The sequence below is a fragment of the Vanessa cardui genome, chromosome 27 (assembly GCF_905220365.1).
Source record: "Vanessa cardui chromosome 27, ilVanCard2.1, whole genome shotgun sequence".
NCBI classification, from domain to species: domain Eukaryota; kingdom Metazoa; phylum Arthropoda; class Insecta; order Lepidoptera; family Nymphalidae; genus Vanessa; species Vanessa cardui.
The window spans coordinates 8,007,345-8,011,435 of record NC_061149.1 but is presented as its reverse complement, the minus strand read 5'-3'; the positions used below and the strand labels follow the sequence as shown (position 1 = coordinate 8,011,435).

The following is a 4,091-nucleotide window of genomic DNA, read 5'->3' as shown; positions in this document are numbered from 1 at the left end:
TGCGCGACAAATAGGTGAATAACTGAAAATCACGTTAACCAATTTTGATAATTCTTTTTTTATTATAAAATATATACTTTAAGGGTAATTTGGTGAAAGTTTGGTAAGGTTCTGAGCACAGGATCCATGACAAAGTAACGGAACGGAAAGGAACGGAACAATTCTGAGGAGCACGTAAGCGATACTCGGTCGAATCTTTTATTTATAGGTTATTTGGATATTTGAGTCACCTTCCGTAATGTGGTTATGTTTATGTAATTATCATAGTCGAATATTATAATCAACTAGCTACCCACCCCGGCTTCGCACGGGTGCAATACTGATACTAAATATACTACAGAATTTGTTTATATACGACATCACATTGCAAACTTCTAAAATTATCAGTGTTTCTTTACTATATTGTTCATGTATTATATACACAAACCTTCCTTTTTGAATCACACTATCTTTTAAAAAAAATCGCATCAAAATCCGTTGCGTAGATTTAAAGATATAGGGACAGAGAAAGCGACTTTGTTTTATATTATGTAGTGATGGAACTCCTATACGGCTCGCAGTTAGGGTGCGATATGGGGCAGAATTTCTTACTATCTTTAATCAAATTTTGTGTATGTGATGTGATGTCATATGATGTACGAAATATAGTTGGTCTTTTTCAAAGTTTTTTTGCTGAGTTCGATTACAGCTCTTTCGAGGGATCCTTGTAGTTCACGCCGCGTGACGTATTAAATCCGCATTTTCGAAAGTCTATTTTTGCTTTATTCGCAAGTTTCCTTTGAAATTGTCCTCGAAGTAGTTTCTGACTCATATAAACGGAACGCTTAATCTATCCATATTAAAAAAAAAATAGTTAGTCAACATCAGCTTCACTTAAAATCAAAAAATAAATAAAATTTTAACAAAAAGAAAAACCGACTTCAAACAAAACACTATTTTAAAACAAATGAATATGCACGAAAAAGTAATAAAAATAATTGCGTATTCAACATATTTTTTAGAGTCTTCCTAAGTTAAATGAAATGAAAAATATTAGACTACTTAAAAGTCGATTAACGATTATATCATGTAGTTATAATTATTGTTATATTTGGAGTCGGTGTCAGCCAATAAAACCCTACAGTATATCTATCAAAAAACAGTACGAGAATACTTTAACAAATATGTTTTTTACAAATTACCTTTTACACAATAATATACTGGATCAATCAAGGGGCTCGTATCGCTTCTTTCTTTTGATTGTTGGGGCAAGGGCACCGTGGCTGACACCGGCTCCAAATATACCAATAACTATAACTACATGATATAATCGTTAATCGACTTTTAAGTAGTCTAATATTTTTCATTTCATTTAACTTAGGAAGACTCTAAAAAATATGTTGAATACGCAATTATTTTTATTACTTTTTCGTGCATATTCATTTGTTTTAAAATAGTGTTTTGTTTGAAGTCGGTTTTTCTTTTTGTTAAAATTTTATTTATTATGTAATAATTAACGACTTAAAATGTATTTTGTTTCGATACTATAGTCGCAAACATAAATAATAATTGTTTTTATGTGCTAGGTGGCAAGCGAGCAGGAGGCTCACCTGTTGGTAAGAGTCTACCACCGCCCATGGACATCTGCAACACCGGGGGGCTTGCAAGTGCGTTGTCGACCTAAAGGAAAGTGTACGCTCTTTTCTTGAAAGTTCCCAAGTCGTATCGGTTCGGAAAAAGCGCCGGCGAAAGCTTTTCTTTAAATTAATTCTTGCTAAGCTATTTCTTATGTATAGATGATAGAATTATTAGTATAGCCATACTTTCGTCGTTTAAAATATTAAACAAAAGACTCTTTATATCAAAACATATTTATTAATAACAATAAAATAAATATACAATATTAATTAATCAATAAACGTAATTATAAGTGGGCATCCCCACGAAGTCAATGGGGTAGTTGTCGCAGGGGCCCGGCAGGGTGCTGCTTAGGAGATTACTCACTACCAAGAGCTGCAAGGCGTTAGCCAAGCTGTTGGCCACGCTGCTGTCTTGGATCACGGTTGGGGCGTATCCAAAGCCCTCCTGTATAATGGGGCCTGTCATGAGAGGGCCGGGATAGAGGGGGCCTGGCACAGTCGGGAGAAGGGGTAGCCCTTGCTCGCGTAGCAGCAGCTGGTTCGGGAGGAGACCTTCGACTACAGTTTGTCCACAACCGACTCGGTTCACACATTGACTCAAAGCATTCTGAAATAAAATGATATATTGTTTGAGTAAAAGTTATGAAACAGGCTGTAAATATAATTTAATATAAAATTTTAACAAAAAGAAAAACCGATTTCAAACAAAACACTATTTTAAAACAAATAAATATGCACTAAAAAGTACTAAAAACAATTGCGTATTCAACATATATTTTAGAGTCCTCCTAAGTAAAATGAAATGTAAAATATTAGACCACTTAAAAGTCGATTTACGATTATACATAATATAATGAAGTTATAATTATTGCTATATTTGGAGCCGGTGTCAGCCAAAAATTATCAAAATCGGTCCACCCAGTGAAAAGTTATGAGGTAACAAACATAAAAAAAAAATACAGACGAATTAATAACCTCCTCCTTTTTGAAGTCGGTTGAAAATAAAATACTTCAATCTTCAACATTGCCATTTCAATAATCTAAATCTAAAGCAAGGCGAGGTACGTCACTTAATTGAAATTCGTTTAAATACAAATTACAATGAAGCGATATTAAATATTTCATTTTAAGTCAATATTTGGACTCTACGCTTCAAAAGCTTCAAGCGAGAAGAAATGACAAGATTTAGATTTTAAAATTAATCAATTAATAAGCTTGAACAATTGTGCGTTACGAACCGAGCTTAAAAACGAGTAAAAAATATAAGTATTATTGATTGATGGGGCTTAAATTATAATTTTATTTGTTTTAAACAATAATCTCATAACTTTTTAAATAATACAATTCGACAGTTTATATTAATGATATAAATGAATTCAATCAAAAGTTTCATTAAATTAAAATATATAATAATTTAAGGCTTAATGTGTACCTGCATCACAATCGACGCGATGCCCAGCAGTAGAACAAGACGAGCGGCCATTTTGCTAGACGTGAGTTATCACGAGTCTCGGAACTTAATGATCGATAAATTCAAATAGAATTATTTATATCTAATTATTATCAATTATTTTCGCAATGTTTTTATTTTTAATAGAATAAAACATTTGGAAATTATAATATCACGTTTTGTTATATTCCATATCGATATTAAATTATGAAATATTTTAAATGATAAAAAATGTAATCATTTTGAAATATGTAATTTGGAAAAATGTTAAATAATTTATTTTTTTGTTATAGATAATTTGTTGTATGCTAATCATACTTTACTACGTTTCAATTAAAATTATTTAAAAATATATATTTACCGGAAATCATGAACTTAGTGTACTTGAAGGGTTCGTATATGAGAACTAGCCGAGTCAGACCTTAGGCTACAATATATTATCCTAAGATATGGAAATAAATGATGTTTTATGTAGTTATTAATACACTACTTTCCAAATCGGTGGTAGCTTCACTTAATTGTTATATGACGATTCAAAAGTGCTTGAAAAAGCCCACTTGAATAAAGTATATTTTGATTTTGATTTTTGATTTTGATTCAGGACTGGCCATTGTACTTGGCACACATTTAGATCTCACTTCTTTTGTCGTTGGAGTCAACAACTAAGGCTTATATCTTAGTATTGTACTTGGCTTGCATTTTACATTTATGTTTTTGATGGGATATATCTTTAGTATTATAAGTTTATTTTATAAGATTACATAGTAGAAAACAAAGTTCTAGAACTTTCAAACTAGGCAACGGAATTAGGTAAATACGCGATTTTGGGCAAAACGTCATTAATCCTTATCAAATTAAGTATTTTAAATACATTGTGCAATTCATATAGATCAATAAAAAAAATTTTGATTACATGCTGTAAAGTTGGTACTTTTTAGGGTTCCGTACGTCTGAATACAAAAACGGAACCTTATAGGATCACTCGTGTGTCTGTCCGTCCGTCGCTTATAGTCAATTATCTC

The 4,091-nt window shown here is 31.7% G+C and overlaps 1 protein-coding gene across 1 annotated transcript; it reads right to left on the bottom strand.

Moving 5' to 3' along the window:
* Positions 1 to 1,890: 1,890 nt before the first annotated feature.
* Positions 1,891 to 3,124, bottom strand: LOC124541004. Its single transcript, XM_047118777.1, has 2 exons — positions 3,052 to 3,124; positions 1,891 to 2,226 (listed from the first exon to the last, which is right to left on the bottom strand). Exons 1-2 carry the CDS (start codon positions 3,100 to 3,102, stop codon positions 1,891 to 1,893), a joined length of 387 nt encoding a protein of 128 aa, XP_046974733.1. The 5' UTR covers positions 3,103 to 3,124.
* Between the last annotated feature and the right edge of the window lie 967 nt (positions 3,125 to 4,091).